General features: G+C 40.7%; 1 protein-coding gene across 3 annotated transcripts in view; it reads right to left on the bottom strand.

The window, feature by feature from the left end:
* Positions 1 to 30: 30 nt before the first annotated feature.
* Positions 31 to 23,090, bottom strand: part of bcl2l13 (BCL2 like 13) — a 28,909-nt gene continuing 5,849 nt past the window's right edge. For all 3 annotated transcript variants that reach the window (XM_036584619.1, XM_036584617.1, XM_036584618.1), the window contains exons 3-7: positions 21,371 to 21,475; positions 21,001 to 21,157; positions 17,153 to 17,225; positions 16,916 to 17,044; positions 31 to 3,219 (exon numbers count right to left, since the gene is read on the bottom strand). In XM_036584619.1, coding sequence (XP_036440512.1) covers positions 2,221 to 3,219; positions 16,916 to 17,044; positions 17,153 to 17,225; positions 21,001 to 21,157; positions 21,371 to 21,475 — 1,463 coding nt within the window. In that variant the 3' untranslated portion in view covers positions 31 to 2,220. The remainder of the gene's footprint in view (positions 3,220 to 16,915; positions 17,045 to 17,152; positions 17,226 to 21,000; positions 21,158 to 21,370; positions 21,476 to 23,090) is intronic.

The raw sequence follows: 23,090 nt of genomic DNA, 5'->3' as shown, positions 1-23,090 counted from the left end.
GTATTGCACGTGAATTAAATGCAAACGGACACAAATTCTTTGACTTTATTTGTTTGATAATTTTAACAAACATGATATGTCAAGTTGCTCTCCAAAACTGTTGTTTAGCTAAAGGAGACTCTGGAAAGATTTATGAGCAACAAATCCATCAACACTGAAGTAGACCAGGACTGCAGTGGCTCAAGTTCCAGCACTCACAAACAAAGCTATTCACTTAAACCTAACATTACAGTTTTGCTGGTGGCTTTTGTTTTCTGTTGTACATTTAAGATCCCTTGCGATGTGAACGCAGATGTAACAAACAAGATGAGTTTCGTTAGTTCATCCATTTACTGCCTCATTTCTAGTCTTCATGATTACTGTAGTGAAGGTGAAAAAGACCGACTTGGAGACTGGGTTGGGAGAACCTATGTATCCATGTACCAGTTCCTTAATGGTAACTAAATTCTACAGTTTAGAGAAATAAGGTAACTAAGCCTACATTCACAAGAGTTGGTGTGCTGCTGTACACGTCATTAAAAAAAGTTAAAAACACAAATGGAAGGCAAGGTTCTTAACATTTCCGTTTAAGGGTACACATTCCATTCACTATAGTGTGGTCTTCCCCACTTCAAAAATATATAATTTTCCCAAGGCAGGGTGTCTGTTTCTTCCATTAGATATCTGCTCTAAACTTCTAATGGTTGTCCCCAAGGTCCCTGTGGACTAGGCACACAAGGGGAAATGGTGAGGTGCTGCACTGCATGAGCCCTGTACACTATAAAACAGAGCACACAGCACAAGCTGCAGGTGAGGCGTGAATCAGGTAGCTTGGGAGGCTGAACAGAGGCAGCTGTCATGAATTTAAACAATGCACCACAGACAAAGCAAAGCAGTACTAAACAAGGGCAAAACAGGACTTCCTCAGTCTGACTTCAATAGGTGATATGACTAATTTAGAATGTAAGGTTTGTGATTTATGACTTGCCACATTAACAAAAGGGACCTGCATCACAAAGTTGGATTATTGTCATGCAAAAAAATAATACCGATAAGAATATGAGAGCCAACAGACAAAAAGCAGCATTCATATTTAAAATACTTAAATATTCCACCTCCCTTGCCTGCATTACCAATACAAGATGTCACAACCCTCAGAGTAACCTGAAAAACCACAGGTACCCCCTGCATCACAAATAGAAATTTCAGCCGGTCTGCTCCATCTGTTTTACTAAAGAACGTGGTCACATCACTCAAGATTAACAAATAGTACCAGAGACCCATCTCTCATCTGTATTAAAAAAAGCTTTATATACTACCTCAAAAGAGTACCTAATGGCAATCTTTTGAAATCAACCAAAAAAATGATACAGGGAAAAACAAAGAGGGTGTTTTTTTCGTCTCGTGATGTGGTCTGGAGCTTCTGTTGATGGTATTTACAAGGGGGAACTTAATGACAACTGAAAGTAATATGCATAAACCAATGGAGGCAGGCTACTCAAACTCATACAAATTTGATTACTTATTTAACAGAACACATTGAGTCATTGGGCAGCCCAGCTTGTCCACTCTTCTCTGTACTTATGTATATTGAAGCATATTCAATGTAAGGGTCCAGGACTCTGAAGCCATCTCAACTAAGTGCTGTGAGAAACTGAGTGAAGCACCATCACTAATGGGATACTAACCCATAGCATTTAACCATTTAATATTTCATTCAGATATTCCAAGTAAAATCAGTCATGCACTTGATCAAACAGGCACAGGTTGCTTAAAACTAAGCCTAAATATTTCAGCTTCATTAATCAGTCAAAATCGTAGAACCAATCTGTGCTGTGCACCATTCTCACTTGGCAAATCATAACTTGCTTTGAAAACACAAAATGAATCTCACTCCCCTTGCCTGCGTCTTAAAACAGAAAGTGAAAACATCAAAAATGACTCAAATACATTCCCCAGTTGTTAGCCTTGCAGAATTGAAAACCTAGGCCACAGTCAAACTAAGCGAGTGAAATGAACATAAAATTGGAAGAGGCAGAGTGTTACAGTGGTACTACGAAACAGAGTAGCAGGATGCATAAAAGGTTACAAAAAAGGATGAGATGAAAATGGCAAACAAAATGGCATGAGGCAGAGTAGAGGCATATCTTTTTCACAGTGGTCAGCAGCTTTCGGCAGCACAGTGGCCCGGGTTTCCTGATAGTGGGGTCGTGGGAAGGTGAGGTCATGAGCAGGTTCTTGCTACTTCTTCCTGTAAGCCAGTGCACCATAAGCAACTAACGCAGCGATGGCCACCAGGGCGGCACCACCGTACAGCAGCACGGGGAGCTCAGAGGGGCCTGGCTCTGTCTGCACCGGGGCCGCAGCCGGGGGTAAGACAGGCGGCTCCTGGGCTGGAGCAGGGGCCGCCTGCACCGCCTGCACCTCTTGCACCACCTGTGGCTCCAATGCTGGTGGCTCCTGCTCTGGAGGTGCTTGGACAGGTTCAGGCTGTGGCTCAGGTTCAGCTTCTGGCTCAGCAGCAGTGGCAGGGGGAGGCTCTTTAAATGGGCTTGGAAGCTGTGGCTCCACTGGAGCTAGAACAGGTTCTGGCTGAGCTGGATGGGGCTCAGGTTCAGGATCAGGCACTGGGGGGGCAGCAGCGGCAGGAGAAGCTAGAGGGGCTGGAGATTCTGGCTCTAGAGCAACTACGGGAGCTGAAGCACCTAGGCTAGCAGGCGGCTCCATGATGACAATCGATTCTTCTGGAGGCTCCATCAGCTCGTGCACAGTAGCTGGAGGCGGAGCGTCTTCCCTAAGCTCCGCTCTCAGAGCTGCCAGCTCACTCTCGCTGCCCAGCACGCTCAGCATGCTCTCCTGCAGCTCTCCCTCCTCCGTGGGCTCCCTGCCCTCCTCCAGAAGCTCTGCCTCCTCGCGTTCCACATGCACGATGTCCGAGTTGGAGGAGTTGTTCTCACTGCGCTCCTCAGCCGAGGCCACGCCCTCGGCGCTATCTAGGCTTTTGGCATCCTCGGGGTCCATGACACCCACCTGAGCCCAGGACTCGTGACCGGTCAGAGACACAGGCAGGCTCTCCGTCTGCCAGGAGCCTGGCCCACTGCTGTCTGCCACCGTCAGGAGTGACTCAGGGGGGCTCAGTGGATCTGGGGCCCGCTCCCCTGACAGAATGTAGATATCGTTACTGTCTTCAGCGATGATCACTCCAGGGTCCTCCACATCCTCCAGGCTAAACACTGCACTCTGGAAGATCCAAAGAGAAGACAACAAAATGTTAAACCACACATTATAATTGCTAGGAATGTTCATCTCTGACCTCACAATGATTCAATTCAGCTCATCAGCAGACCCCAGTTTGATTTGATTATTTTTGTTCAATTCAGAACTACTTGTAAAAACACACTGAATACACACGTGACTGGGAGCACTATTTACACCAGTGCTGGAGTGGGTATTGGCATAAGGAGAATTACTGGTAGCATTTTGGGTCATTTACTGTGAACTAACAACTGTGGTCTACATTTTTTTTTCTTCCTATACATATAAGACGAGAGTGCATCCCATTCCCAAACTGAAATCAGTACATCCAAGAACATATATATGTAGTAGTTCAGGGTAGATAAATAAGCAAACCCCCTTCCCAACAAGTAGTACAGCTAATGGGTCCTGTAAAATGAACAGAAATTTGGTTTAACAGTATGAATCTGGTGCCATCAGCAGTGTCCTACAGAGTGCATTCATATTTATGTGGCTGAAGTGGGGGTGGGGTTGTTTGCCCCTGAGGATGTTGGATTTGGCCCACAAGAAACCCCAAGACCCCCCCACCCAATGAGAGAATAAATAAATGTTTACTGTTTACACCATACTTAAGTTATTAAACTCTTGTTTTCTTTTGAAATTTGTATCTTTGAAGTATTTCAGTAATATATAGTGTACTGATATAAAATACATCTTTAAAAACTGATTTCTTATTTGTTTCATCATTTTGCCTTTTTGGACCTCAGCCCACCACAAACATTGCAAAAATGTTTGGGTGCCCTGCTATAAAATACTGAATATATTCCAAGCGGAGAGGCAGGTTGAAATGCATACTTACTGTTATATCATATATACATATGCCAAATTTTGATCACCCCTGGTCAAATTACATCATTTGTTGATTTTTTTTTAAGTAAGGATAACCACACATCCACTACAGAGCACACAAGATCCTACACATTTTAGTACACGATTACTGTTTATTTACTGAATTTAACATATTGGGGGGAAAATAAAACATGGCCTATAAAAAAGTTCACATTTTATGTTTTATTTTCTCCAATATGTTAAACTCAGCAGACATATAAAAACTGTGCAATAAAATTAGCAGAAAAATAGCATGTAGGTGTGTTTCTTATCGAGGAACTTAGAAAATCACTTAGAAAATCACTTAGAAAATCAACAAAACACATAATCTGAGCAGGGGTGTTCAAACTTTTGTACATGTGCTGTTGATGGTGTTTACAAGGGGGTAATTTAATGACAAAATCAAAAGTAATGTGCATGAACCAGTGGAGGCATGCTACTAAAGTTCATATAAATTTGATCACCTATTTAACAAACCACATTGTGTCATCAGGCAGCCCAGCTTGTCCACCTCTCTCTGTACTTATGCATACTGAAACATAGTCAGGGTCAGGGTCCAGGACCCAAGAAGCCATCTCAGCTAAAAGCTGTGAGAAACTGAGTGAAACACCATCTCTAATGGGACACCCACGGTAAAAGTGAAAACCTAAGCCACAGCCAAACTAAACCGAAACGCATACAAAAGAAAAGTGAAATGAACATAAAAGTGGCAGTGCAGGAAGTCATTTTGTTGACTTATTTTCAGGATGAAACTCAACAAACTACAGGATTTGACCAGAATTTTGCAGATGACTCTAAGAACAAGATACATTTACTGTGACAAAGCAAAATATTGGTCAGGTTTTATTTTCCTCATACCAAGACTCAGATTGACGAAGCTTTGCTTTTGCAAATGGTGGCACAAATTTGCATGCATTTCCTTTCCATTTGGCAGTTCAGAAGAAGTTCAAAGGACGAGTTATCAAGCCATCTACAGCAGAACAGGAAGCCAGACATCCAGCCGACTGACATCATAAAACCACCAGCTGATTCATACTGTAAACACCTGCGCATCAATGGTCGACACCTACTGCATTTCCACTGTTCGAAGTCAAAGTACACGCAGCAAATACAACAACAATGTTGAACAACAAGCCAATTTCCTTTCGCTTTACTTAGTTGTCTACACCGGGGCGGAGGACGTTCTGATTTGAGTCACAGTCTCACTTCACTTTTTCAACGGCCAAAGAATAACAAAAATTACTGAACCATGAAAATGCAAATTCATGCATGGAGTTTCACTTAAAAAAGGGCTTCGTATCAACTTGTTTTATCAGAATGCACATTGGCAGAAAGAAGTGCTTTATGTAAATGTTATTTTTAATGGAGAATGCATGAGGTAAGATTCACATTGTGATAGATTAGCGTTTCATGGCAAACTGCCATGACACAATGTGCTGACTGTGCCGAGTTTTTATTTCTCCTTTGACTGCAGTCTATCATTCGCAGTGAAAAGCAGAAGCTTTTGTTAATTCTGTGAATATTCATTGGGGTGTTGAGAACCCTACAACAGCACTTCTTAATCCTGCTCCTTGGGTCCCACTGCACTACAATCAACAAAACACATAAGCACTGTACTACACAGATTCAAATATTGGGCCAGGGAAATATCTGGCATGTATCTATCTCTAACTCAAAAAGGGCTTATAAAATCAGGTAATGATCTAGACATGAGGGGTTGTCAGTGGGACCCCAGGAGCAGGAATAAGAAACACTGCCCTACAAGAACTCCTCATGCATGTACAGACCAGCAATCAGAAAAAAAAAAAGTGCCTGCATCAAGGCAGCTGTGCAGCTTCATGTTGTTCTCCTGCCATCTGGTGGTATAACAGAGGACTGCAGTTATTGTACAAAACAGCATGTCCTGACAGTCAGAGTAAACTGGGTGTATAAACAGAGGTGTCAGTCTTTGAATTCACCATGATTTGATTTGATTTGATTTGATTTGATTTGATAATTCTGATTCCATGCATCCTAAAATCTAGAAGGTATTTTAATAATACAACCACTGGAATATTGACTACAAAACAACGCAATTTTATTTTCATTAGGGATGCATAATCATATCAGAATCATATATAATCAGAATCGGCAGATATTTCCTAAAAAAAGGACTGACTGAGGTTTCAAACTGATAATTAATGATGTATGTATTGGACCCCAGATGAGCTTAATATTTAGGCAACGCTGGGCTAACAAGCTGAAATAACTGCCTTTTATTCATTATTAATCCTGAATGTCACCGGTTCTCGCAGAACACAGACAAACTGCATGTTTTATTATAAGTAGAGCAAAACTGGTCCCATTCAACTGGATTTAGCGCAACATAGTAAAATAGCCAAATATTAAACAAAAATTATGGTATTCACAGACTTTGATAGTATTTTTAAATGTAGCACTACTGGCACTACTATTGTGTGACTGACATAACGCACATACAGTGTTCACAAGCGTCCCTACTCACCTGTACTCTTGCCACTCACCATATATTATAGAGAAGGATATACGTTTGGAATCAGCCAGTATCGCAATCTACAGGTTTTTGCTCCAAACACACGATCAGCAATCAGCAAGGTTATTATTTTATTTTGGCCGATCTGTGATGTACACTCAAGTGTGCAACAAGTTAAAGTTAAACAAGTTAAACACCCCTGGTCAAATTCCGGGCACTATAGAGAACACACTTAAATATGGCATTTTTTTCTGCTTATTTTAGAGCAAGTTTCTATTTATTTGCTGAATTTAACATATTGGAAAAAATAAAACATAACAGATTAGATGTGCCCTAACCTTTGTAAAAGCCACATTTTATGTTATTTTTTCCTGCAATGTAAAAAAAAACAATAATCGTATGTTAAAATGTGCAGAATTGTGTTCTTAGTAAAGGATGTTTAACTTAAATTCACAAAAATCAGTAAACCTAGAGTTTGACCACGAGTGCCCAAACATTTGCATACACAGGTAAGTGCACCCACATTGTACTTGAACGCTGCTGCTATATATGTTATATGCTACAAAAAAGATGCTTTTCCATAATTATACATAACTCATTACACTAAATAGCCAATTATCTCTTAGTTTTGATGTAGATTTTATTTGATACATGTAATTAAATAGGCAACTAATTTTTCATTAAAAATGTACAATGTTAGTTTGGCTCATTCATGATGACTAATAATGTTATTTGTTTTGAAATTTTCTCTAATTTAAAGTACTTGAAATCTAGTCATATGTTCAGTTCACATGACATGGGCTTCAGGCTTTAAAAGACTAATGAAAGTCATTCAATTTGACTATAAAGAAATTGGAATCGGTCATAAATATTCATGATCGGTGCATCCTTAACCACAGATATAAGACAAACAGCTGGGCAAAGACGGAGAGCGGCTCAGATACACGTATGAGCATGTGCTATTTTACTATTGTAGAGCTCTCCTCTACAGTCTAGTGTACGAACTCACCCACTCCACCTTCACTTGACTAACAAATCACATCAGATCAGTCAAGAAATGCACTGCTTGACTAAGTGGGCTGAACGAGTGCATAAGTGAGGCAGACTGGCCACTGCAGCTAGATTCAGTCAATACCAGACCAATCTGGTTTTTCACCCTACGTATGCACATGCTCCACGTGCCCTTTCCTGAATATCTATGAGGAGGATTCACATAGATATTCATGTTTCTGTAATCCACCAGTGAGCATGTGAACCAGTTCCACATGTAATCCTTCCTTTCTCACTCATACACGCAAGCATCTGGACTGTTATATCACCTTAACTGCGTTATGTGGTATACAGCACATATGCTAGACACGTGCTGATATTCAATAAGAAGGTATATACTGCAATATTCAACACACACAATGATAAGGTGGAAACTAACACTCTGAACTACTGTCACTGCATTTACTCAAACCAGCTGCAGTTTCACCAGAGATTTTCTACATACACGAAGTAGCTCTGCTTCACAAGCTTTCACTATGTTGTCACATTCTGATCCCATGCTTTACTTGATGTTTGTAAAGTGTTTATTATCACTGTCAGAGACAGTGTTTGGGCACGTATGAGACAAATGACTTGAGAAATTCGATAAGGCTGAAGTTGGTTTCTTACTCAAAATTCCTATTCCACCTTAAACATTAGAGCCATCAGGCAGCACGTTCTTTCATCTAATAGCTTTCTGTAACGTAGCTTTTAGAAGTTTCAAACTCGTAGTATAAATCAGGTGTCTGGTTTCTATCACCATCACTGTGAACAATTTCTACTTAATAAGACTCCCTAGAACAGAACAGAATGTCAACATCAAACCACTCTGAATGACTTCACATTTTAACCATTAACATAGGAACTTTTAAACTTCACCCTTTATTACTGTTAAAAAACGAGATTTCAGAAATTAATGAAAATATCTGTGCCAGAAACCTCCAGTGTACAAACACTTAACTGCTATTGAAAAATTAACATTCAGAACACTATATGTATGTACATGTATCATTGTTTCCTTGACAGCGATTAAGGCACCTGGACTGCAGAGGCATTTGGATCGACATGTCTATAACTAGGCTTAATCCCTGCCTGGAAAACTGTAACCTTACCCTAAACACTACTGTGGTGCACTAAGCCAGACACTAATCTCAAAATGTAATAACTAGAGTAGAGACAGTCTTTCAAAAAGAAGCATGCTACAAAGAACGCTCGTTTTTCTTACAGATTACAAAAAGGAAAGCACAGACATATGTCATGACAAACACCAAACATGCTAAACATGCTGATGACTTATCTGGAATACCAAAAACAGCAGATCCCACCACTTTAAAAAGGTATTTATCTATGCATCTAATAATCAAAGAGATATTAAAAAATAATTGAATGAGGCAGGCCTGCACTCATCACAGACGGATTAAAATCGCTCTTGGCTTTTTGCCTCATTTTTAAGCTGCTTTGCATGAGACGCTGAGAAAGAGGGGTTTACCGTTTCATCTTTCTAAACTGTGGCTCTGACTGCAGGAGCTCCCAGTAGGAGTCAATGAGTGCAGCTCCTCTTCTCTGGCTTCCCCACAAACGTCAGTGAAGAACAAATCTAAAGAGACAAGCAGTCGGCTTTCTCTCTCGTAAAGCTGTTACAGATAATTCATGACAAAGATAAGGCCTGTGGTCCAGTACTCCGCCATTCATCCCAGCAAAACAAATACTCAAAGAGAGAACAGTGAAACGCCCCTTCTAAAGCAATAGTGGTTTTGAAACATCTGGAGCAAGGTTTCAGGGTGACATTTGGCGATAATATCTTATCAAGATATCACATCCTTTTTGTGTTCTTTACTATCCAAAAGATAAAGGCAACGGAAAATATCAGTAAAACATTTCTCACTTGGGCGTGCACTAGGTGAAACACCCTTCACAAAACCTTCCCTTGCCCCAAGACATAGAATGAGGCAAGCAGACCAGCAGGCCCCAAAGAGTGTTAATCATTTAACATGGGTGTGAAAGACTCTGGATGCTTGCCAGAACTAGAATAGTTACCCTTTTTAATGATATACCATCTAACATGGCACAAAAAACAGTAAGAATCATACCATTTCAAATTTTATTATTCTATAAACCATCTGTAATCACAGTCAGTTTAAAAGCACATGGTCTAGTAGTAGCAGTACTAGGAGTAGTACTGTTGTTTATTTGTTTTGTTTTTTTGATCACTGAAGCAAAAAGAGAGGCATAATAAAAGGTTATATCAATATTCTACCTGTGCTGAATATTTTAACAACACTATGTACAACAGCATGATTTAACCAAGTACAGCCTACAACTGTTGAAGCCTTGCAATCTTTTGCATTATTTATCATGGATGATTGTCTGTTTGGCTGATTGTTCTAGTTCTGCTAATGTGACAAAACCTTTTGATAACAATACTGTATTGATATCAAAATTCTTGCTATTTTTGTTGTTGATATAATACTGTCCATCCCTACTTGGCCACAATCACAAAATTTGAGCTGACAATTAATGGCATCTAAATAATTGCAATTAACAATGTTTGTTTTGTTCACTGTAAGCAACTACTAAAGTACAAGCCTAAAGTTAGCAAATTAGCTAATATTTAGCAGCTCCCAAACGACAACAGAAACAGCTCAAACTCAAATAAACAAACTTTACTCACTACTGCCCTCTACACGTTACAGCACAAGTCTGAAGCCTACATTTTAAGCTGTTCTTGTAAGATCCATGACGTCTTAACTGTTTTATGCTTTCAGTTATTTTATTTATACACATTCATTATACACAACTCAACTGATTTAAATGCTCCTAATTCACATTCTGTTGCCACAAAAATAATCATAAATATGATAGTAAAAGCTAACAAATGTGGAAAATAAATGCAATCAGGCAGGTATGTAATAACTGTGATAGGCCTAATCCCTAATCCCAAAATTATATGATGTCACGACTTTACAGGAAAGAAAACATTTCTAATACTGCAAATACACAACAAAAATGGAGGTACAACATTTTGTTCTGACAGTGACAATGCATTTCAAAGGCAACACAAAAGATTAATTTCTCTACTTAAAGATAACATGTATGTCGGTTTCTAAGGGAACATGGCAGGAAGGTCTGAGCAAAACAAAACATATCTGTGCATAGGGCAGCACCAGTACATGTTGATTTCCACATGCTGGGGGCCCCAGCACCCTGAACTGTGTGCCCTGATAACAGCAGAGCAGTTACACTCTGCATTATGCAATGTGCTAGAGCAAGCTTTTGGCTTTAGCTGCAAACTCAGCTCATTGATAATTGAAGAGAATGCAAGAGCTATCACGTCTGTCCTTCAGGGCATCCACAGTAACAGCATCGCTAAACAGCATGCTCAGGAGCGCAGAATGGAGCTCTGTGGCATTTGTGTCCGAATCTCAGATTTGAGATTTGGTTTGATGCCCCCTGAACTTGGGTATTCTAAAGAATGGAGAGACTCCCTCACTTCTATCAAGTGATGCTAGTCGTACATCTGCTTGCTAATGTTGGCATGTTTTGGGTAAGCCAACCCAAACAACAGGCACAGGTAGAGAGATAGGCAGACATAAATATTGGCACTCCCCACTAAGCCAATTTATCTTGTAGCCAAAATTAAGATTTTGTGGCCAGAATTATAGAAACATGTTTAGCGTATATACACTGTATTTACAATTAGCACACCTGCATCAGTACTAAAAATAAGTCATGTGTTGCTTTAAAAGAAAGTATTTATTTTAAAAAAAGTCACAATAAAAAGAACCCACATACTTACTTGCACATGTTTAGCAGTTAAGTTCCTCCACAAGGGGGAGCAATTCACCAAATAATACATTATGTGTCATTTAATGAGAACAGCTTTAAACCTACACCTGTCAAGTATACATGCATTGGCATACACAAGCGTGGATAACATTTTTAGGTATCATCCAGGCCTAGTGAAAAATGGTTGCTATAAATCGTGGATATTTGTTAATGTGTGAAAATTCAACTGGTTTGGGAGTTGTTGTTAAAATGGGCAAATAATAATAATAATATCAAGGTGAAATGCCATTCTGTCCAACGGCCCTGCATTTTTGTGGCCAAAATGTTAAATGTTGTGACTAGGGGCACCAGGCAGCAGTCAAGTTGATCACTGACAACAGGCCATGAACAGAAGAAGAATTTCATTCCAAAATGCTGCATACCCAAATTTATTAGATTATATTATTAGATATATAAACACTTTTTGAAAAGAGTAACAGCTGACAAATAATAGAAAAAAAACATTTTTATTTCTCTAATAAAGGTGATACTTAAAATGACATAGGATTGATATTTTCTGTATGTGTGAAACTCACTCAAATCAAATCATGGAAAAGAGAAAAAAAGTGGTCTGTAATGTGTTTTGGAACAAAACAAATCAAATGCAGCTTCCTATGCTGTGGTAAAACGGTACAATAGAGTCCTATTATAAATTTAAAAAGACTGCAAAACAAATTTTGATAGTCAAAAACTGAACCATACTCTAATTGTATATTTCCAAGTATCGCACACCACACAGTAGTATGAACTGTGAATTATCTACTACATAGCATTTTTGGACTGCCTGTAGCTCAGATACAAAGTGCTGCTTTTATGGACTTAAAGAGCGCAAGAGAATCAGTGAAATCAAGTGAACGTGAATGACTGAGAGCGAGAGAGTGCTGATATGCGACTGCTTACACTTTAAACATTTAACTAAACAAGGCATGACAAAGTGAGACTGTTCACACAAAGCCACAATGAAAAATGCTGCAACTGACAGTCAGAGGCTTTTTTCAAACAGCACAAGTGAAGACTAGTTGAGGAATCTGGTAGTTGGAATTTCATTGCAGATTTAGGCCACTGAAACAATGGAACAGCATGAAGTTTAAACATTTCAAAAGGTCCGTCATCAGCAGCAGGAATAACAGCACAGCCTCCTCCTCCTCTCCTGGGGGTGGAGAAGCCCTGCAGCGTAACTAGGACAGCCACCCTCCAAATGATTTTATACGAGGATTTATCAGATTTATTTCTGGACTTCCCTATGGCACACTGTGGGTGCGCGTGTGTGTGGCACATGGTCACTGCTTTGCTGTCGCCACCGGTTGTGTGAAATGTCTGTTACATAAAACAGTGTGAGCAATGAGCAGGATGCTGCGTGCTGACATGGCTCCAGCTCAGACTCTCTCAACATCTCTTTTTTTTCCCCTTCACTGTGTTACTGATGGCATCTTGCCAACACAGCTGGCCACTCACTGGACAAGGGCACTCACCCAAACAGCTACGTCTTACCTCGTTTTTTATTTTTTATTTTTTGCTGGAACAGGTTGATCTCGAACAAATTTGGTTAACAGATCAGGATGAAGATTGTGCTGATGATCTGCTGACGCTTTAGCAATAAGAGTCATGTTACATCACAACGTTCCAGAGTCTTTGAAGGGTTTGACATTGTAGTTCAACAGCAGTGTTTTGAAGGACAGAGCATAGCAGGTACAGACAGGCTGAGGACTGAAGGAGGTGTTGCCCACAGACACATGTACCTACAATTATAAATATTCCAAGTACTAGCAAACTTCCTCCTTCAGCCCTGTACCTCTGGCCTCTAAAGGCGCACCAGCGGCAGGACACAGTGCCCTGTCATGCCCATTCAGCTTTACATGAGCCATTTTGTGCTGTGGTTGGAGCTCTCAAAATGTCTCCTTGGTGTGTTGCCCTGAATGTCCCTCAACACACACACACACACACACACACACCCTGTAGTCATACTCCCCACTCACTGAGCAAAACTGATTAAAAAATAATAAAATAAAAAAAATTACTGAATACTTCAAAACAAACTGGACATAGTATGCAAACATATTCATTGTTATAATTTGTTTACCAGGGATCTAAAAACAACAAATCAAATATTACCAGTGATTAGCCATTAGCCAAACCAACTCAGAATTCGGGTGTGTAATGCGTTTTATCACTAAAAGCAATAATACTTTTATCTTAGAATGTAACTCTTTACTAACAGTTTGAGTAGTACACACTGTATACAGCAGTAAACTGTATACTGAAAATGGTCCACTTTAAAATTCTGAAACTTTCAAATGAGATCCAAACCCTATAATAAAACTAACGTTAGATATTATATTTTTTCCCCCTCATTGTACTTTTACTTGCTAATCATCTTAAAGGGGAAACTTCTGCATAACTCAATTGCTGAGATGGTTTGCAGAGTGGTTTGTTGTGAGATGGTTCATTGTACAGAAACCTACTGACTGATTTCTTTCCAGTGGTGGTGAAAGTAACCAATGGGTGTGATGTCAAATACAGTTGTCTTTGAGTTCTATATGTCTTTATGTGAGGCAGCTTTCAGAGGCATTAAACATGTCAGATATCTAGTTACTATCAACACAACTGTTCGGTTATGTCACAATTCTGACTAGATTATCCAGAAGGGAGCATTTCACATCAAAACACTCTGAATGACTCTGCTCATATCTTCACCATTTAACTATGCAGAAAAGACATTTTTTTAAATGTCTGCTGATGTATTACAGGGTTGACACATGACCCAAGTGCAGGGTCACTCGATGGAAAGCCTGCTGGTCAAATTAAATAAACTGACCTTACCTGAAAACAGTCACATCAGATCTCTCTTTCAGTTCACTTGGTGTATCTGTTTTGTGGTACCACAAACCTAAACAACTGGCAGAAAGCAGACTGCTTACCTGACTCTGCTTGTTTCCTGAGGGACGGAAATCTCGGCGCAGAGAAGAAATAAAGGGGTGGACGACAGCGAAATTAACAAACTAAACAGTGTCTGGCCAGCAATGAGAGGGGGCTGTCAGAGCAGAGGAATTAGAACTGCTGTTCTGGAGTTCACTGTCTGCTCCCTCCCCCACGCACACACCCCTCCCTCCATGTTCATGTCATCTGTGCCTGAGCGCTGGGCTTCCTCATGGAGGTTTTGCACAGGAGGAATTTGGCTCTATTCAAGAGACAATGGCCTCTCTCCTCGCCGCAGGAGCAGAAGCGGGACTCTAATTAAATTAACTTCACCCAATGAGTCCTTGTAGTTACCGCATACACACACACGCACACACAGCTCCAGTAAAGAAGCTGTGTAAACCCTCGGGGACAAAGTGTCCTGACGTGTACACAAACAGAGCACGAGAGCTTCACAATGAGTCCACTTCACAGCTCAACTACCTCGCAACTGTATTGCACTCTAAAAGAACAGCATGTTTACAGCTAGTGCAATCCAAATATGACTGCGATCATGTATGTGTACTTCACCTAAAAAGCATTTCTGTTCATTGTTGGCTGCAGTGACCTTCAAAAGACAGTTTAACACTTCAACACCTTGACAGAAGACTGTACAGGAGTGGATTAATCTTTCACCGCCGTGCTGAACTCAAACTGAAAACGATCATGTAACAGAGACTGAATCTCGGTGACTAATGGAATGTCACCTGTAAGGTCAAAGAGAAGGAGAGAGGAGGGGTCATGGGTTTGGGACTTTCAAAAGCAGAGAACAAAACCAATGGAAGCCAGGCAATGGAGGGTAGCTTTCAATGATAAATAAACATAGAAAATCTATTTCTACAGTGCTGTGCAGAACTTCAAAGGCATTTTCAGCGACTTAGCAATAGCCTACAGAGCTAAACATGGCTGTGGAAACAGGAATACTGCATTTATGGATCTCTAACCAGACTATTATGAGGTAACATATGACACAGAAATCCCCACTTGCGACATCATCTTGGTATCACATGCTATATGAGTAAGTGAGGTTTTCTGAGAGGATTCCCACTGATCTCCGAGAGCAGAGCTCTGGCTCCCTCTCCTGGCAGAAATGAGACATGTTTTCTGTCTCAGCATAAGCAACGTTGCAGTTCAAAGCAATGTCACAATTTAAAGCAATGCCACTCAACATGGTTTCAAATGTTTAAAGTTTTGTTTTAATCACAAAGACATACAGTGGAATACGTGTTTACCAGTGGTATATTTAAGAAATGATTATAAATGAACACAATTTATGGTAGATAAATGCTCCAAAAATTCTAAGCTGCTGCCTAGAACTGTGTGGGCATGTCAGAACGCATAATGATTGACAGAAGCAACTCCATGACAGCATAATCACCCAGCGCCAGAGGCAGTGGTGAGCAACATTCTAGAAATGGCACATGCAGTAGGTGGAATCCGTGTGGTTAAGCCTCACACAGTTAATTTTGAAGAACTAGAGCCCCCCCCGCATTAAAACAGACCTCTTTCTTCCACCCAACCAGTCTCTGAATGGTGAGTAAACAGTGCAAAACGAAGAACAAGCTGTCTAACGGTCATTTTGGAGATCTAATTACATTTTGCAGATAATATTTAAGAATTCAGGCCTTTATCTAATGATGGGTAGATCACAGATGTATCGTGTCCAATGTTTGAACAGCTCAGCACTAACGTTCTATCTGTAACCCAAAGCTGGCTGGTTAACTGCTTTTTTTTTTTATTAAAAATGTTGTCTTAAGTTTAAGAGAGGAAATTTAACCTAATAGCATAGAGCTTGTGAACTGCCTATAGATAAGTTAGACATCACAACCACAGCTAACTGGCAGTCTGACACACTACATTCAGAGTCAAGCCTCAAGCCAGAAAAGGTGTATATTCTGAACTTCGTGTACACACACACACACACACACACATACATATATATATATATATATATATATATATATATATATATATATATATATATATATATATATATATATATATATACACACACACACACACACACACATACATATATACATATATATATATATATATATATATATATATATACTATATATCATATATATATATATATATACACACATACATACACACACACACACACACACACACACACACACATACATACATATACATACACACACACACACACACACACACACACACACACACACACACAGAAATCCCTACATTATATGTTTTGTATGAAATTCATCACTTCATTTCATTCTGTTACGCTATTGGTTGATGGTAGAAACAAAACCTGGTTCTGGCACAAATGACCATGTTATGTATGTGCTCATTTCTGTGGAGTGCCCACACAGGTGGACTGTAAGGAGTCTCAAAATAACAAGTTGTAAATATAGTCTTCTTATCTCTAAAAAGGTTCTAGCAAAGTCCTGTACATCTCGTTTACATAATAGCTCAAACAGCCAGCTAATTATGTTTACCATCTACATCATGTTAAGACCAACAGAACAGCTCACTCACCCATCCACCCTGTTGGATGATGAAATCTGCCTCTACCTCCTCGAGGTAACGTACACCCAGGGCCAGCAGAGAGGCCAGTGGCTGCCCCTCAGCCTGCAAAGCCTGTAACAAGACTAAAGGGACCAACACCTAGACAGAAAGAGAAGGAAACAGAATGGAAGTTTACAAATTTACTGTACCTATGGAAACAGGCACATTAGTTTGGGTAATGCTTCAATGACCTGCACATTTTCTCACCTTGCTCCATCCTCCTTGAGAATGGGAGGACACCTCCTGCACTGCAGCTCGGAAACCTTCATAGTCCAGCTGGCTGCACAACACACACTCATTTTATGCATGATATTTTTGTTGAAGATTGGGTGGTGGATATAACAGGTAAATAAGTACAGAGATGCACTGAGTGCGCACTAGAGACTTCTAAGATCAAAACAGATTTCCAAGACAGGAAGCATGACATTTAAAGGGGAATTCCAATGATTTTTCAAAATTTCTGCACAATTAAATGGCTAAGATGTAAACAAGTGGTTTGATGTGATGTGTCATGCCATTCTTGAGTCAGATACGTTCACAGTGGTGGTGTTAGAAGACACGTGTAGTGGTGGTGTCATAATACTCGTGTAGGTTCGCTTGTCCTTTTGGAGAGTAACAAAAAACACTATTTGTGCTGTAGACTCACCACCTGTTTCCCATCACCAACACTGTAAATAATTCTTAGTCAGTAAGTTTCTCTGCAATCCACCACTTTTTACTGTTTACATCTCAATGACTGGATTATGTAAATCAGTGGAATTTCTCTTTAACATCAATCTTTTACAGAATTTCTCGTCATTTTATCAAAAGGGCACATATTAGATGATTAAGTACACAGAGATGTCGCACACCACCTCACTTGTTTTTAAATACAAACATCAAGCATGCCTAAAAATATCTTAGGCAGGGACGCAAACTAACATATGCTTTTGACCAACTGAGCACAATTAGTTGGCAATTAACACAAGGCTAAAATCAAAGATGCAATGTTATGTTTACACCACCCAGAGAGAAGCTTACAAGACCATTCCCCTCCCCCACCTTGGTGCCTCTGACCACATCACTGTTATGCTAATGCCAGCATACAGAACACTGGTTAAAGTCACCAAACCAGTTCGGAAGCAGGTACGAGTGTGGCCGGAAGGGTCTTCAGAGACACTTCAAGACTGTTTTAACACTACAGACTGGAATGTGTTTAAACAAGCGGCGACCTACAACACCACCACAGATCTCCAGGAGTATGCTGACACAGTCACTGGCTACATCTCCAAGTGCATTGAGGATGTAACTGTTCTCAAGGTTCGGGCCAATCAGAAGCCATGGCTGACAGAGGAGGTCTACAGGCTACTGAAGGCTAGGAATGCTGCCTTCTCAGCAGGAGACGAGGTGAGCCTGAGGGCAGCTAGGACCAACCTGTCCTGCGGCATCAGGTTTGAGGCAGACAACCACACGCCTGCACAGAAGATCCCACTCCCCCCCTGGAGACCAGGTGCTGACGCTGTCCCCAGTCAGTGTGAGAAGATCATTCAGCAGGATCAACGCTCGGAAAGCTCCTGGTCCTGACAACATACCCGGTCGTGTGCTGAGGGACTGTGCTGTGGAGCTCACAGATGTCTTTACAGATATCTTTAACATCTCGCTGAGTCAGGCTGTTGTCCCCACATGCCTCAAAGCCACCACCATCATCTCTGTGCCGAAGAAAGTGTCACCCTCCTGTTTCAATGACTACCGTCCGGTTGCACTCACTCCCATCCTCATGAAGTGCTTCAAACGGCTGGTCATGCAACACATCAAGTTTGTCCTCCCCCACCTCCCTGGACCCCTCCAGTTTGCATATCAGCCAAATCGCTCGGTTTATGATGCCATCTCCACTGCCCTCCACTCAGCCCTGACACATCTGGACACAAAAGACTCTTATGTCAGAATGCTTTTCATAGATTTCAGCTCCGCATTTAACACCATCATCCCCCAGCAGCTCATTCTCAAACTGGACAGGCTGGGGCTGAACACTTCAACTTCAACAGCAACTGGCTGTTAGACTTCCTGACTGGGAGACCACAGGCAGTACAGGCCGGCAACATCACATCCCGCACCATCACACTGAACACGGGGGGCCCCCCAAGGATGTGTACTGAGCCCCCTCCTATTCTGATGTCCCACGGCTGCACACCGTCGCACAGCTCCAACCTCTTCATAATGTTTGTGGACGACACGACTGTGGTGGGTCTCATCAGCAACAACGAGACAAACTACAGGAGCGAGGTGAGCCGCCTGGCCTTGTGGTGTAGACACAACAATCTCCATCTGAACATGGAGAAGACTACGGAGATCGTTGTGGACTTCAGGAGAACGTGCACCCAGCATGCTCCTCTGACTATCAACGGTGCTGCTGTGGAGAAGGTGAACAGTACCAAGTTCCTGGGCATGCACGTCACAGAGGACCTCTCCTGGGCCAACGACATAGCATCACTAACCAGAAGGGCTCATCAGTGCTTCCTCCACAAACTGAGAAGAGCCAGAGCCCCAGTCCCCATCATGTGCACCTTCTACAGAGGTACCATCGAGAGCATCCTGACAAGCTGCATCACCGTGTGGTACGGCGCCTGGACCATGTCCTGCCGCAAGACACTCCAGTGCATCGTGAGAGCAGCTGAGAAGATCGTTGGCACCTCCCTCCCCTCCCTCCAAGTGATATACAGCTCCCGTCTCACCCGGAAAGCCCTCTGCACGGCAGGTGATCCCACTCACCCACTACACGAGTCTCCAGGCCAGGACCAGCAGACTGGGGGACAGCTTCATCCACCAGGCTGTCGGGATGCTCAACTCTCTCCCTACTTTGCACTTCTGCCCCTCACACACACAAGGTTTGGACCCAAACACAAGTTCCTGACCCCCACTCCCCAACACTGAACTCTGACATTCCCAGGGACTGTTACGCACTCATCACTTTAACTGCTCCATAAGCTCATTCTAATTGCACTACTGTTTATAAGTGCACTATATATACTCACAGACCTTAATCTGCATGTGCCTCATGTCACTTTATTGTTAAATTCAGGGACCTTCTTATATTATTCTGTTTTTCTACAATTAGTGTTTATTTAGTGTCTATTTAATTCACACATTTCCTGTTTACCGTCTATTTAATGTTATTGCTACACCATGGGGTCTGAGAGTAACGCAATTTCAATACTCTGTATGTCCTGTACATATTGTAGTATTGACAATAAAGCTGACTTGACTTGACTTGACTTAAAAGATCAATTATAAAACAGAAAGTAATGGCTCTGAAATCCAATTGGTTGAACCACATACAAAGCTATTGTAAAATACTAGATATACACTTATGACACTTACGAGCGCTCTTATAAACTGAGTTCTGTATTAATGCACTGAGATATTAAAATGTCTTCATATGGACCATGGAATGCATTACTGTTAGACAGGGCCAGGCATAATCGTATATATGAAGTAAGTGGTCAGGAAAATGTATGAAATATACTTTATATTATATATAATATAAAGTAAAAAACGTATACAAAAGATATACAAAAGGGACCAAAAGTCAGAGACCATGAGTAAAAATGCTTTTTAAAATGCTATAAAAATTTTGCATTCTTTTCTAATTTAATATAAAGTTTTTCATTGCAAATTATATTCTCAGCATAACAATCTGAGTGAACAGTAAAATCATGAGCAGATCAAATTCAATTTGAGTCGTCCGAACACAAGCTTCAATGGAAGGGATAAGACTGTATAAAATAAATCTGTCCCTTTTGTACAAATGCCTTAACATTATCAGCGACACAAATTTGCTTAGATTTGCTTAATACAGAAGAGTCTTCTGTATTTCTTCTTCCTTTTACCTGTCATAATTTTTATTTGTTTTACATTTTTAAAAATTCTAAAACTTTCTGCTGTTAATTTGCAGGGTTAAATAAAAAGAATTCTTCATTTTCAAAGTGGTCTCAGATGTTTGGACCCCAGTGTACATGCTGAATGTGATCTGTTGTATGACCAACCATGCCATTTCTTGAAATGTTACTGACACTGACCCACAGAGAAGTGCCTGCACTGCTGAAGCCAGGTGTGCGTCCAGGTCTCGTGTGACGCGGTCCCCCAACACAGCTAGACTGTCCTCTATAGCGCTTTCTGGATTAGCTGGACTGAACACCGGAGACGTGTGTCGATCAAAACCTGTCCTGGGAAAAGCTACACATACATACACACACACACACACACACACACACACACACACACACACACACACACACACAGAGCCAGCTGATTATAATTATAGGACATTTTAACTTAAAACAGTAATATTGTGCAAATACAGTAATGATACGTATGTATAATGTGGATATGGAGCAAAAGTGCTTTAACATTTGTGTCTATCTATGTACAAGTGTTCATGTATCTCACAAGCACTGATCTCCTCCTCTAGCTGCTTAAGCTCCTCCTCAATCTGCTGCTTCATCTTGCTGGTCTTATCCACATCTTTTTCCTGTGCAGTCTGTCCAGCTGGTGCTGAGCAGAAAAAGAACATTCACACTGGAGCCACTCCATCACACAGTGATAAATCTGCACATTTTTCATGATTCAATCCTGAGACAATCAACAAGAAGCCAACACTGAATAATGTGCTTCATAAGCTATAAGATCAAACATGATACATTCTCAAAAGCACAAGCCTGACAATCCTACAATGCTACAAGGCCACTTCTGCACTGCTCCACACCAGGAAACGAAGGGCTGCTGGCTTAACTTCCAAGCTGGACAAGTACAAATTTGACTTAGCACACAAGATTGCTAGTCCTCATGTCTTTGTTGTACCTGTTGAGTTCAGCTGTGCCCTTAGAGTGAGGTTTTCAAGTTAGTGTGAACTGGAAATCATAACACATTTTTAATTCTGAGTGAAACACAGTATCAGGGAGGGTCTCAGCACCAGCTGAGAGTCTACCCTTGATGACAGTTAGGGGTGGTGGGAGGGGAAGGTGACAAATGATATTACGGTTAATATTTTTCCTTCCCGCTGGTGCATTTAGAGGCAGTACATTTTGATGGAAGATAAACAGAAAAACAAAAATGTCCTCTTTTAAAAATTATATGAAAAAATCACACTTAATATGAGCAGGCACATGAGCCTTCAACATACAAAAGATCCGTTCTGCTTTCAGGTTGACTTTAACTCTAGTTCATTTCATCATGATACTTCTCCTGCTCCTTTCACATACATTTTAAGCATATGAGCCAGAAACAAACAGTAGAATGACCTCCAGAAAAACCCAGAGACATTCCTGATGAATAAAACATAAACAACACTGCAGTGTAATTATGGGTCAGAAATTCAGGAAAGAAAAGAATAACTTTTTAGGTGGTGATCTATGACTACAGGTGACCTACAAAACATGTATTAAATTCATGAAGGACAATTTTAAGAACAATTTAGCAAAAATATTCCAAAACCAAGTCACAATTTGCTTAGCTCCTGGTAAGAGACCTAGGAGATACAGTTACCAAAAATTCTTTTTTAAACTGACAGTACCAAGTGCTTTCTCCCTTCATTTCCTCCTCCTTTATCCAATATGAAACATGCAGTATATTTAGTAGTCTTTGCATGCTGCTCAACCCAACAGTCTGGCCCACATATTCTTACAGTGGCAGAAACTATTTACAGCGTTTATGCTGCCCACAGCCACAAAGGTCAGTACCAACTAAACAAAGTAAGATACAGACAAATTACTCCATTAGGAATAATGAAAATAGCCATGTTTCCCCCTAGCCAAGTCCATGACACATGGGTATACAGACTTCTCTTTTCCAGCAGTATTAGCAGCTGTAGACAATATTATAAGCAGAGTTCGTAGCAGTGCCGTTGAGTATGGCAGGTTAAAAGAATTACTAATCAGCTGATGTTGCACCCGGAACATGGGCATCGCTAAGTGAGGAACAGAAGCCACTGTCTAGTTTTTAAGATATAGGTAGTTTTAAGATATAGGTATAGGTTTTAATCTTCTGGATCTTCTTATGAATGTCTCTGTACTTGAAGTCATCTTAGCTTCTCCACTGATAATAATATGGTCATTTTCAGTGGAAAAAGAGATTTTTGGAAAACCGTAAGCCAGATTGTCAGCAGAGGCAG

This window comes from Colossoma macropomum, unplaced genomic scaffold (assembly GCF_904425465.1).
Source record: "Colossoma macropomum unplaced genomic scaffold, Colossoma_macropomum, whole genome shotgun sequence".
NCBI lineage: Eukaryota > Metazoa > Chordata > Actinopteri > Characiformes > Serrasalmidae > Colossoma > Colossoma macropomum.
This window is presented reverse-complemented; position numbering and strand designations above follow the sequence as displayed.